General features: G+C 39.0%; 1 protein-coding gene across 2 annotated transcripts in view; it reads right to left on the bottom strand.

Annotated features, from left to right (window-relative positions):
* Window positions 1-9,751, bottom strand: part of dip2ba (disco-interacting protein 2 homolog Ba) — a 59,637-nt gene extending 49,886 nt beyond the window's left edge. For both annotated transcript variants that reach the window (XM_041798873.1, XM_041798874.1), the window contains exon 1: window positions 9,482-9,751. In XM_041798873.1, the coding sequence (XP_041654807.1) occupies window positions 9,482-9,566 (85 nt within the window). In that variant the 5' untranslated portion in view covers window positions 9,567-9,751. The remainder of the gene's footprint in view (window positions 1-9,481) is intronic.
* Between the last annotated feature and the right edge of the window lie 3,835 nt (window positions 9,752-13,586).

Below are 13,586 nucleotides of genomic sequence, written 5' to 3'. Positions count from 1 at the left end.
ATTAAGCTGCTACATTTTAATGATTGTTGTTTTGAATCTGTATGATTCATATGTTTTTAATCCTATTCAAGTTAAACTGTTTACACCACTTTAAAGTGGAGTTAGGATGTTTTTAATTCATTTTTTTGAGTTTAGTTTTTGTTGTGACTAATAGAGTCAAGTTAACTTCTAAGTGGAATTATAATATTTAACATTCATTTATTAAATTCATATGTTATTGTGACTATTGACTGTTACACCACCTCTAAGTGAATCTGAGGTTGAGTTCACTTTTTTGACTGCTCAGGTCATTTAGCTGACCACTTTAAGTGGATTTTGGTTGTCTGATTAAATACTAAACACTGCACTAAGTGAATATGTAAATTCATTTTTTGCCAGATAGTTAAAGTGAAACAGAGCTATTACACCATTCTGAGTAGAAATGTGATTTTATGTTTTTTACAACAATATTGGCTGTACTGAGTTAAATGGAATAAGTTTGAGCTATCTACTAGTAACAATTGAAACTCTAATCTAGGTAGCTAATTATGAGTATCGGATCGGGACTCTGTATCGGCAGATATTCAATATTAAAAAATCAGATCAGAGGCCTAAAATGCTGATCGGGACAACCCTAGAAGATATGTTCATAGTATGTTTATTCACAACCAAATAAGTTATGTGACGAATTCTGAAGTTAACATGTAGATTCAGTGAAAGTAAAGGCCTTCACACAGTGGGTCCTTTTTGTTCTGGCCTTTCACACCTAATGCCTCAAGTCTAATGTAATTTATTTTCTATTCATTGCCAAAATTTGAAGCACAACACAGAAAGTGACCTTGCTGTACATGAACCTTTCATTGTGGCAGTTAACCAACTTCACAACGTAAAGGTGCAATGTCACTAATTATCACTCTGATTGTCACTCTTTGCTTTAGTTATGTGCAGGTATATTCTGACACAGCCTCTGTATGAATTTAACCCCATTTTCTAGATCAAAAATGTGCTAAACCACGCTTTTCCTTCCAGACTCTATCTGTGCTATCAGTTAGTGGTTGTTTCCATTGGATTAGAGATCCCAGTGGAAGCAAGGCAGTAGTGATTAAGAACAACTACAGTAGCAACTAGTGACAGGTACCTGGGTTAGAGTTAAGAAGGAACGTTTAACTTGGATTGTGGGCCTGAAATTATTAATCGTTGGGACGGCTAAGTAATCGTGAGCAAAAAAAGCCTGTTAAAGAGATAGAGCTCATCATTTAGTTCAGTCTTACTTGTTATTTGGCTTTGAGTACAAATTTCTGCTACAGTGTCTCATGTTCTGTAGGTTGAAATCAAGAGAATAAATCAGCAAACAGTGTGGAATAGGGGGAGAAAGAGAGAGAAGGAGAGAGAGAGAGAGATAGGAAGCTGCAGTCACTGCCTTGAATGGTGGCTGGCCCTGCAAATTTTAATATTGATCCAATAGCAAATAAATAGAGAGCAAGTATCGCCAAAATTCAATACCGATATATTTTATTGTAAAAGCAGCAGTACACATAGGCTTAATTCCTATATTAAAATGAATACGGCTCATAAAAACCAACAAATAAATATCAAGTATCACTTATTTTCTGAGTAACTTTTAACTATTACCAAAGTATTTGAGTAAATACTATTTAAAAGCAGGATTTTAATTCAATTTTAAATTCCAAATTTTTTTGTAATATAAAACTTATTTCTGATCTATTTCATGGGCTCCACAGTACCAAATGTTCAGGCTGTTTTAATTAGCGCATTAATCAGCATACTATTCAGGGCTGAACAATTTTAATTTCAAGGAATCTTTAGGTTCCTCATCTAACACATTTCGAAACAAACAAGCAATAAATCATTCTATATTACAGCAACTACAATATTTGATAGATAACGTTAGCTGAGCTGTTTTGAATAAATATCATTATTCTGAACTATAGTCATTATTTGTGATGCAAATTAAGTATAAATTATTGTTCTGAAAGAAATAGTCAATTAATGTCTTTCTCATTTTTAAGAAGAAAGACAAAAACAGGGAAAGTAGGGTTTTTTTTGCAAACTATAACAGAAAAAAATGGCATTTGAATGTTTGCATGATGATCAGAACATCTCTTCCTCAAAAAATGTATTTAGGTTAACTGGTATTTAGAAACCCTCTTCAGCTTAAAGAAATAGTGCATCTTCTATGATTTGAAAATTGTAGGACACATTGTGATTTAATCTATATTTTGATTAATTACCCATCTCCGGTACTTTTTAATATCTGATTTGAGCAAATGCTGAAAGAACAATCTAAACTGTGAGAAAAGGCAGTCAAATACAAGAGAAAAGAAATGAACAATGATTAATTTTAAATGAAAGGGAACAAATTTACTCAGAGCTACCTGTAGCTTTGGCTCAGTGAAAACTGTCCTGCTACATCTTTAGACAGAGGGGGAGCGGCACAGTTAAACATGGGTCTATCATCATCTTCTTGTATCAGTCTTCTAACAACTTTGACATGAAAACTTCTTAGAAGCCATGTCTGTGTATGCTCACAAGTGCCACTGATGCTGTTAGTGTGTAACTGTTTGCTACATCTGATTCGTCTAGTCAAGTGACTTTTGGTACCACAGTCACAGAGGAATAAGTGAATAAGAGAAATAAGTGAAGTGCAAGAGGAGCATTGACATTTGGTATTAATACTTTTTAAAAGTACTTGATACCAAATGAGTACTTTGTAAATATCAATATATCAATACTGCAGCATCAATATGCCCACCACTAGCTACTGTTAATAGCCAAACAACCATCTAAATGATTAGACAGGTGCAAAAAAAAAAAAAAAATTCAACCGGTTCAAAAAAATAATGGCACACAAAAGTTTAAGAGTATACGAGTGAACTCGATTGATTTTTTTTTTTTCAAATGTGTGGCAGTATTTTTCTTTAAAAGGCAAATTCCTTCTACTAAGGACTCAGATTATCATGTGCTTTGGGGAAAAATGAGACTTTGATCCTTCTATCATATTTTTTAAAACATATCTCAGATTTTCCAATGGTTAATAAGATTGAAAGGTCATATTCTAAAAAGGAACTGCTGTCTTCCTTTCTGTCATTTTACAAAGACATAAGAGTTATGTTTAGGTTTCATACCAGCAGACAGAGGGCAATACATTAGTGAGTGTGCTGGAGTTTGATACATTTGGTAATGAAAAACAATATATTACCCAATATAGGCGGCCTATGAGTATTTTTGTTGCCATGGAAGTAAACAGGTATTATATTGTCTAGGTTTTACAGGTATTGAATCGACAACTGAAGTTTCAAGTCTAAGTCTGTACATAAACAGCAAATGGCCCTTTACTGACTTTGACCATAAATCTTGGAGTTTATATTTACCAAGGCACATCTTTACTGTATTGTATTAAGAACAAAAATCTTGATAATATTGATGATTTGTGTTGTGCTGTCCCAGCCCAGCCTGACATTACATGTGAGCTTGTTCAACAAGTTGAGCATCTTCTTGCCTGGAAAGTGAGACATGTGCAGGTCTGGAGGGCTGATGAGTGGGATGTCAATATCTCCTGGCACTCACTCAAAGGAGGTTGGCCTCTTTTTTTCCTATGCATGCCTCAACTTCTACCTTTGGGAACGTAAAAAAGTCACGCTCACAACAACGCACCCACACCCACTCCCACACCGCTCTGTGAGGGTGTCCTGGTATTTAATGAGAGCATGTGAATAATTCAGCCTACAGCAGGTCTGGAGGAGAAAAAAGGGACTGTACTGTAGCCATCATGAACTATTCACAGTGTTACAGTATTATGACCCATGCACACACATTTGCATGTGCTAACATACTGTGTACTCACACACACACACACACATAAGACTTTTGCCAAGAGAACCCCACCATCTGTTTGGACCTAAGGCTCTGGCTCTGAAGCAACAAGAAAGAAGATTGGTGCTTTTTTGGATTGTGACCTAGTGTTAACAAAGACATGAAACATTAAAGTATCTAAATAGACACAGAGATTGTGTTGTGAAAGATCAATCGAATGTGTTTGAAATTTAGGGAAAGCTTGCTTTGGTAGAACTTAGTATAAAATACATCTTTATGTCATATTTCTATAAGATGCAACAGAGGATTTAGGAACATACTTGTCTGACATTCATAGAACTGTGTTAAAGAAAAATACCATTTGACTGAATTGGATAAACACTGGTTTACTTTTTTAAATGTCATCCTGAATTCTTCTGTAAATAGCATCATGGGAAATAGTCAAGCAGTCTGTAATTGTGCTATTGGTTTGTTTGGGCTTCTTTATTCCTTGAAAAATCCAAAGTAAAGTGAAAACTATGCTATATTGAAGATTCATGCTTCGATAGCTCCAACAATATCAATTGTGAACATATTGCCAACTCATTTTTGCAGGGCAAAGGCACCAAAATTTTGTAAAACTCTCAACAAAGCATGTCATGTAAGGCCTGCTAGGGTAAAAAGCTGAAAAACACTTTGCATTTGGGTTGAGATTTTAGCTTTGAAACTGTGTGACAGGCCCTTACTTCTCTGTTTTACAAGCACAGACCTCTACCTTAAAAACAAGTGCTTTGCACCATATGACCTTGAGTTTGAGGAAGTGTCCAATCACACGTCTGTAATCTGTCCCAAAATAAGCACTCTGGCTGCCTACTTGTTAAAACAACAGTTGGCTGCCTGTTCTATTCAAAAATAATACAGATAGAGACCTTCCCTCTAACTTCCCCTTGTGGAACAAGTGTCTTTCCATGAGGATCCATAAAGCTCACCCTCCACGCTGTTACTGATAGCTCAGATCAGGAGGATGTATGGCTGTCGCTGAATGGGTCCATATCAGTGCTGTCATCCTCTGCTGAGGGATATCTCTGTTAATACAACGAAGCAAGGCAGCTTCTGCTGCATCTGAATGCTGCCTGGTTAAATGGGTGATTGTCCTAGAAAGGAAATTACCGGCAATAATCTGCACTGCACTTACTCTATGAATGCAAACAGAGAGAATAAGGCTGTAACTCCTCGTAAACAAAAACATATAAAGACTAAAGACTTATAATAAGATTGGGAGGGAATACTAGAGCTGTATCCGGCTCAGGGTTTTGTCAGTCAAATCAAATTAGGCTGTTCAAAACAAGACTTGAATACTCCTTAATCCCTTTCATTGGATGCTACACCAAACTCCGATGTCAGCCTATTAAACATCTTAAACATGAGTCTAATGTTTGATTGTGAAATGGACATAAATCAGTCAGAAGCACCATCTGTAGGGAAAAAATGAAAACATTTCCAGTTCGTACATATCACAATAATTTCATTCTTCTATTGAACCTGATTAAAGATCTTAGTTATAAGATACCTGGAAGAGGAAAATAAGCTGAACTACACTGAACAGCAGCTCTATTAAGTACCCCAACTCACTCAAAAGACAGATTTGTTCTTTGAAGCTGTGTAGCTGAGTTTTTCAACCAGCTCTGGTTACTAAGTCTATTTGTTTTGGAGTGGTCTTTGCTATTTTGAAGCAATGACACAGCAAAGAGACCAAGTGCAGAGATTTAACAGAGAAAACACAAGACAATGTAAGGTAGCCCACTAAATTTCACCGATTTTAATTCAGATCTTTTTTATGAAAAACATCCCCTTGGCCTGGGCAACAGGAAACTAAGGCTACGTTTACACTGCATGTCTTGATGCTCTCTTCTGACCTTTTGCTCGGATCTGTCTTTTTTTTTGGTTGGCTGTTCACACTGGAGTAATTTACATAAGATCAGATACGTAAATGATCTAGCACCCATATGTAAGTGGCCTGAATCTGATATGAAAACGACAGATTCACTGTGACTTGCGATGTTTACACTGTCAGAGGAAAAAAAAAAAAACAAGTCACATTTGAGCAAAAATATAAGTTTCAGGTCACTTTTAACTGCAGTGTGAATGCAGCCTAATTCCAAACAAAAAAACACTCATCTATGAGGCTGTTTGCTAGGTTCAAGTAAACGTCCAACTTCTGTAAGTCAAGGTGGACAGTATGTGAGGGATGTAACCCACCCAGGTAGGGTAGTAAAAGGGAAGAACCAAGCCTAACCTTTTACCCTCACCCCAGCTGAGACTTGGCAGGGTGAGAGAGGTGAACCCCTCCCTTTTGTAGTTCAGCTACACGTCATCTTCTCAAGTATGACCAGCAACCAGCCCCTCCCTCTTCTTCCTATGGAGGCAGCTAATTCCAGCGCACACACAAAGACTGGGCTCAGCTGAAAGGCCTAATGGCAGCAGTGCTCCTGGCCACGGCTGCTCAGACCAGCTGAATGGTTGTCATTGTGTCCCCATGGTCACAGGGGGTTAGCAGAACTGGGGCTGTTTTTTAAGGGGCCTTTTGGCAGCTCTGTGTTCTTATCCGAGCAACGCAGGACCAGGCATTTCCACTTAGTTCAGAGGAAGGATCATTACAGATGCAAGAAAATTGGTGATAGAGTGATGACTTGCTGCATAGATCTGCCAATAAAGACGCTAGCAGGTTGCTCTGAATGCACTTGAAGTTACAACTCTATATTAAAGTATTCATTCATAGAGGTACATTAATTCCCTCTCTTTCAATACAATCAGGGCCTTAGAAATGCAGTGTTAAAGCATTAATCAGCCATGTTGTCAGACAGCCAATATGGTAAAACCATGAGGTTTGAGTAAACAGCCACCACAATAATGTGGATGTCTTTTTCTTTGTTCAGCCCCCGACTGTCATGTCTGACATGTTTATCACAAGCACTTAAATGCAGCACATAGAGTGCTTCCTGCATTACTATGTTTAACTGCCTAAAGAGGTAGCAACAAGGTTTTTTACTGTAATCTGCAACAAAAATAAGTTTGGATTATAGAGAGGATGATTCAAATACATGTCTGCTGTACCAACAAAAGATAACAAGTGAATTGAATCTGAAGTACCTCAAAATGACAAGACAAAGGGGAGGATTCCATATCTCAGTGCGAGTTTTTTATGAATATACTCAACAGATTATGAAACAGATTGTTAGCAAAAGGAAATGAGGCATAAATTTCTAATAATGGCTATCTAGCTTGGAGACAACCAGGAATATTATGGTACATCATCATCGTCCTGGAAGAATATCACAAAGCAATAGCATTGCCACAAATATTCTGAGACCCTTAAGGGATATTTACCACAGAATGAACAATGTTTAAATGATTTAGCTGGTGTTTCTATCATCATTCTATCATCTGAGCCACTGTATCAGCTCTAGCTGTCAGTTTGTTGTTCCTAAGGTGAGATAATGCCACAGAAACACCTCTGTACCTGCAGCCATGGCACTACTCAACAAAGCTAGCAGAAGATGATGCAGCTTATCTATGAAAGGCTGTTTGAACTTTTGAAAGGCTGTCTTTGAGAGCATTTGATCGTCATCAATGATGTTTCAATAATGCATTTTAATTCTTGTTCTTAATCGGGGTAGACTGATTATTGGCATGACCCATTATTGGCAGTCAGACGGTTATTGGTGTTGGCATTTGATTTACCAGATAATTGATAGTCAATCAAAAAGTGTGCTACTTTAGTTACACTGCATAGTGACTGGCTTGTTAACACATGAGTAGTAGCCAATCTACACTTAATCCTGAGTGCCAATTACGCAGTGAGCATATGGAATCTCCTCCTGTTTACCTGTTTTAACTTAGTTTGCTCTGTGCTGATTCTCAAGCTGATAGAGCTTGGGCCAAATTGTTTATTTTCCTTTCATTTTGTTGATCATGCAATTTCACTTTTGCTCCATTAATTACATTTTGTGGATCATAATAAATGCATTGGTTCCAAATATCAGTTATCTGTCTCATGAACAACTAATAATAAGAATCATTATCAGCCCTGAAAAAAACAATATCAGTCGACCCCTACTTCTTTATGTATTCTTCCTCGACATCCCTTGAAGTGGGAATTTGAATAGCTGTAATGTTTTTTGGTCTCTGTAAGTCCACATCCTCCCCTTGTCAGTAAGTTTGCATGATATTATAAAAAAAATTACCTTGTACAACCCCTTAAAATGACCTATAATTGTGCTAAATGATCCTGTTAGGTTGTTAGGGACCTTAAACACTCTGAAACCACCATGAAAATGTCATGAAAACACAGTGTTAGCGGATCTAGATGTCAATAATATGTTAATCTAAGAGGTCAGTCAGATCATAAACACTGCAGGTTTTCTAATTAATCTGCTTATGGCCAAATAAGAGCTTCAAAATGTATCCATGCTCCTGCTGCTCTTATGGCTAGAATGTATTAGTTTGTAAATATGAAATGATTGTTTTAGAAAGCACCTGTCAGGTACATAATAAGAACGATTTCTATGTCTTCTTTAGTCTTTTTAAGGCTTGACTGTTGCATGATTGAGCAGTCACTGCACATGAAGGCTTGATTCAGACACCTCATCTGGAATAATGAAGCCTATATAGGTGCTATGAAGCATTGGGGCTGTCTGGGGATGGGACAGTGTGTGGAGCAGGACTGGGGCTAACAGCTGCTCTGGGGGAGGGGTTGATTAGCACGATGCTTCAGTTGAATGAATGGTCAAGATATTTATAGGCTACAATAATTAGAAACATCAATCACCCATCTACTGTACATCCACAAGAGCTGTGCTCATGGACACCTGAGACAGGTCTCAAAAGGTGGTGTAATGGTCGTGAACATAAACCTTTAATTCCAGTAATTGCAGTTTTACACAGGTGTATAAGGCTGTTGTAAGTGAGGTCATAGGCGATGTTGTGTAATTAATGACCGTCATTGATAACAGGCTGTATCATGATATGACACGGTAGCAGAAGCTGACTATAGGCCTAGTCATGACACCTCAACCCTTGTTGCAATGTCTCACAGATTTACAACATTTTAAGCTGAAACCTGAAAACCTTATGTAAAGTAAAAGGCTATTGAGCTGTCAAACAGGAAGCCATGTGCTGACAGATGGATCAAATTCCTGCCATATGAGGAAGTATAACAACGATGACAAGAGGAGGGTCAAGCCCTAACAGCCAGACCTTGCCTCTGGTCATTCCAGTTTGTCAGACAGATACACACAGACACAGGCAGACAGAGAGCTGTGGGTTTGACATATGCGCAAATGAGGAGTATTTGATAAAGAACCGTACATTTAAGTCGACGTATTGTTTCAAAAGAGCTTCCAGGGGGGTCAAGATAAAGGAGACACGAGGAAATGGATGTAGCCTTTCTCTTCCTCCTGCTTGTCATGCTCTGCTAGCTCGTGTACTCCCATCCTGTATTAGCACAAAATAAGCTAACTATGTGCCGGACGTGTGCTTCATTCAATTTAAACGTACAGTAGAAAAGGAGGAGGAACACCATACGCTCAGACAATGCTGGAGAGACCAGACAGCTGAAACAGACATAGCTAGCTTTAAAAAAAAATCTGCTATAGCATCCCCCCATCACCAGCCCCCTCCCCTCCTTTACCTTCAGACAGCTCCAGATCCAACTCCGCCAGTTGGTCTCTAACCTCTTTTGGCAGGGCGGACAAATCCGCGCCGCGGTCTGCCATGACTTCGCCGATAAAAAACACGAGTGCAGTCTAGTTGAAAGGACACCAGGCTGTGGCGATGAAATGTTAAAAAAATAAAAATAAAAAATAAAAATAAAAACGCCCTCCCTCAAGACACAAAACAAGCCACAGAGTGGGAGAGACGGTCCATCCGCACGGTTGGCCCCTCCGCCATAATGGGAAAAACTCACCAACGGCAACGAGCAGGTCACGTGACTGCATTTACCTCGCCTGTACGTTAATTCAACTGCATCTCAGTGAAAACACGCCGTCACTGCTGCTCCCTCTGGCGTCTCTGTGGCAAAAACACACACAAACATCCTGAAACATGAAGTTAGAAGGGCTGTACAAAAAATAACATGTTTAGCCCAACTCACTATTAAAAGTTCAAATGGGCCCTCAAGGGCTGAAAAGAGTTAGACTTCATTATTTGGCATTTTAAGAGCAATAACTTGTCAATCATGTATGTCAAAACTTTATTCTGTACTCAAAAGCAAGGATAGTAAACTCACAATGTCATATATTAACAGGATAGGCAGAAGAGATATAGGAACGGGTCAAGGAAGGTCTCAAAATATTGAAGCAATTATCACATTATTATTAAAGCATTTTATTTATTTATTTATTTTTTGCAGACTTTGAGAAACTAATACGTTATAACAGGAAAACCAACTTTTGTTTTTGTAAAATAAGAGATATTGAGTCCAGATCTTGAGAAAACAACCACAATGAACCCATTATTATCCGAGTAAATGGAGAAAAAGGAAATAAATATATTATTGACACATTTCCTCTGTAGGGCTTCTGTACATCATAGACTGTGTGCCCCTTTGCCACTTACAGTCCACTGAACACAGCTCCCGAACCAACTTCATCACCAACTTGGTTTATTTGTGTTTTTGAGCTTTTGAAATAGACTTCATGCCTCTTCATGATTTATAAAAGCAAAAGAGAACATCAGCGAGAAGACTGATTATACAGATGTGGTTTGAATGCCTTAAAAGCCTGCCCCTGGGTGGGTGACACAGGAGATGTCAAAACAGCTTTTGTTACATTTTCCATTACAAAAATTTCCATTGTGTGATTTTTGTGACTGTCACGGGACAACAAGATGATATTTCATATTCCATTAAAAGTGAGCACCCTTCAGAGAAGCTTTCATTATCAGGGATAAGTAGACAGTTTGGGCCAAAAATTTAGGCTGAAGTAATGTAGCACGTAGGCTGCCTGAGGGCACAATCGGCTGGGAAGGAGGATTGACACAACCCAGGTTGTGTTCTGGATGTCTTTGCATATTACCAGGGGCATGGGAAAATAACCTGTTGAAAAATAACAAGATCAATACTTTTAGGATGGAGTAGGGGGTGGATGTGGCTAATAAGGGTACTGTCCAGGTGGGCTTTTAGGATTGCCACATGCCCCTGGTTTTGCTGTGGAAGTCCCAAGGACCCGAAATGTGTTAGTGGTGTCATTCAGGCATATAAGCAGGTTAGAAAAGGCTCATACAGAGGAGATGCCGTTGAGCCTGACCTTGTTTGGCGAGCAACACATGCATGTTGACTTGTGTCAAGCTGGCTCTGGCACCCTACTTTATAGCCCTGGGTTGTGGCACATCAGGGCCAGTGATGAATCCTTAGCACCCTACACGCCAAGTAATCATATAAAAAAAGTGAGACACATTAAAACTGTGGGAGGGACTTATAAAATTATAGGGGTAGCCCTAGTAGTTTGTTTACAGCGTTGTAAATAAAAACACTACTGTGAAACTGGCATGTATGGTCTGTATGGCTATTACATTGAAATATCAAAACATACACAAAGATTTCACTCACAAGCCTATATACCTTGTGTGTTATTCAAATGGCTGATTTTGTCTAACCCAAATACACTATGTTGCCAAAAGTATTCGCTCACCTGCCTTAACTTGCATACGAACTTATGTGACATCCCATTCTTAATCCATAGGGTTTAATGTGATGTTGGTCCACTCTTTGCAGCTATAACAGCTTCAACTCTTCTGTGAATGCTTTCCACAAGGTTTAGGAGTGTGTTTATGGGAGTTTTTGATCATTCTTCTAGAAGTGCATTTGTGAGGTCACACACTGATGTTGGACGAGAGGGCCTGGCTCTCAGTCTTCCCTCTAACTCATCCCAAAGGTATTCTTTCGGGTTGAGGTCAGGACTCTGTGCAGGCCAGTCAAGTTCATCCACACCAAACTCTCTCATCCATGTTTTTATAGACCTTGCTTTGTGCACTGGTGCACAGTCATGTTGGAACAGGAAGGGGCCATCCCCAAACTGTTCCCACAAAGTTGGGAGCATGGAATTGTCCAAAATCTCTTGGTATGCTGAAGCATTCAGAGTTCCTTTCACTGGAACTAAGGGGCCAAGCCCAGCTCCTGAAAAACAATCCCACACCATAATCCCCCTCCACCAAACTTGACACTTGCCACAATGCAGTCAGATAAGTACCATTCTCCTGGCAACCGCCAAACCCAGACTCGTCCATCAGATTGCCAGATGGAGAAGCACGATTCGTCACTCGTCTCCACTGCTCTAGAGTCCAGTGACAGTGTGCTTTACATCACTGCATCTGATGCTTTGCATTGCATTTGGTGATGTATGGCTTGGATGCAGCTGCTCGGCCATGGAAACCCATTCTATCAAGCTCTCTACACACTGTCCTTGAGCTAATCTGAAGGCCACATGAAGTTTGGAGGTCTGTAGCAATTGACTCTGCAGAAAGTTGGCAACCTCTGCGCATAACTGGACTTGTTGCACAGGTGGCATCCTATCACAGTACCACGCTGGAATTCACTGAGCTCCTGAGAGCAACCCATCCTTTCACAAATGTTTGTAGAAACAGTCTGCATGCCTAAGTACTTGATTTTATACACCTGTGGCCATGGAAATGATTGGAACACTTGATTTCAATTATTTGGATAGGTGAGAGAATACTTTTGGCAAAATAGTGTATATCTCAATGATAAAAGGATATTAGAATATGAGGAGGGACAAATAATCATGATGTAGAAGCCATTCTCTCTTATAATTTGTTTTCTGTACAGAAAAAAATTAGTTCTCTAACCATCTATTTCAATCAAGACAGACTTAATACGAGTTTAACAATGATTTATTTAACAAGTTTGGAAATGTTTGAAAATGTGAAATTTATTTATAGATTCCATTGTGATGTTTATAAACTCGAAGGGGTAGTGAAGCTGGCAGCAGATACCCCCTAATGGGGTCAAGACACTGGTGGTGATAGAAAGAATACGATAAGGTTGTTTATGGACTTCTGAGAGGCTTGACCCAGACACCGATGAGATGACTTGGAAGTAGCAATGAAGGGATGCAGGGTGGCACAAAGAAGCTGGACCTGGACAACGATGGGATGTAATGGAGGTGGCTGGGGTGGAGCAGGGTTGCAGTAGTCACACTGAAACAGACTGACTGTGGAAGAGGGAACAGATTTAAAAATATGACGGCAGCAGGATGATTGGATCAAGACAGGTCATGGCAGACTGGACTTGGCTCAGAATTTTAATGAATAGATGCCCATACCAGCTGATCACCAGAGCAAGAAACGGGGAAAGGGAGACACATGAGTGATTCTAAATGTATGAAAGGATACATGGAAATGAAACGGTCTTCTTGCTCAAGCTTACACAAAGTCTGATTATGTTTTCAGTTTCATTAAACTATTTGTACTAGTTTTTGATGGGTCTTTTTAGGCTAAAAGTTGTATACACCATGCAGTGCTGAATGTATAGTGTCTATAAAAAGTACTCACCCCTTGGATGTTTTGCCCTTTTATTGATTTCATGAATCAGTCAGGGTCAATAAAATTTTGGCTTTCTTGAAAAAAAATCAAAAGAGCCATCTGTCCTACAAAGTAATGCCAATTTAACAAAAATATGAGGTAAAATAAATGATTGCATAAATACCCCCTTTTGAAGTGATGGACCTAATTCAAAAGAGGCCAGCTGGTGCTAGTGTCCTCACAATTAGTGAAATGGG

The sequence above is a fragment of the Cheilinus undulatus genome, linkage group 11, assembly GCF_018320785.1.
Source record: "Cheilinus undulatus linkage group 11, ASM1832078v1, whole genome shotgun sequence".
NCBI classification, from domain to species: Eukaryota; Metazoa; Chordata; class Actinopteri; order Labriformes; family Labridae; genus Cheilinus; species Cheilinus undulatus.
The sequence above is the reverse complement of the archived record's forward strand: the minus strand, read 5'-3'. Positions and strand labels throughout refer to the sequence as shown.